General features: G+C 65.7%; 1 protein-coding gene across 1 annotated transcript in view; it reads right to left on the bottom strand.

Annotated features, from left to right (window-relative positions):
* LOC104167338 (separin-like) overlaps positions 1–441 on the bottom strand; it is a gene marked incomplete at its 3' end in the record, with an annotated part of 3208 nt that extends 2767 nt beyond the window's left edge. Inside the window, exon 1 of the mRNA XM_009707569.1 lies at positions 120–441. Coding sequence (XP_009705871.1) covers positions 120–441 — 322 coding nt within the window. The remainder of the gene's footprint in view (positions 1–119) is intronic.
* Between the last annotated feature and the right edge of the window lie 89 nt (positions 442–530).

Here is a 530-nt window from a genome sequence, read left to right on the forward strand (position 1 = left end):
CGGTGGTGCCGTCTGGGAGGGGAAGAAGGGGGGCTGCAGCGGCAGCAAGGCTGCTCCATCCTCCTCCAGCAGCAGAAGGAAGCGCAGGGCTCGCAGACGGACCAAGAGGACAGCTCTACCCTCCTCCTGCGGCCGGTCGGGCTCGGCCAGGGCATCTGCCCCTTTCCAGAGCACACTGAAAGTGCTGTAGGCGATGGCGGTGAAGTCCTTGGAGGTCGTCTGGCCGGGGGGGTAGGTCAGCAGCCGGGCACGGAGGATGTCAGCCACCCTCCAGCAGGCATCGCTGCTCCCTTGGCTGACCGTGTTCCTCAGCAGGTGGTAGAGGATCTTCTCCAGGTAGAGAGGAGTAGGCTGCGGGATGGCGGTCAGGTAGCCCTGGCACGCTTCTGCCACGGCCACCAGTCTGATGGCATGTGCCGGGCAGCCCCCGGGCTTGGCCATCTGCTCGACGCAAATCCGCAGGACTCTGTCGCAGACCTGGCTTTTCCGCAGACGGGAGGCCTGGTTGGCGTTGGAGATGTCTCCGGGAG

Source organism: Cariama cristata, unplaced genomic scaffold (assembly GCF_000690535.1).
Source record: "Cariama cristata isolate BGI_N322 unplaced genomic scaffold, ASM69053v1 scaffold19089, whole genome shotgun sequence".
Lineage (NCBI taxonomy): Eukaryota > Metazoa > Chordata > Aves > Cariamiformes > Cariamidae > Cariama > Cariama cristata.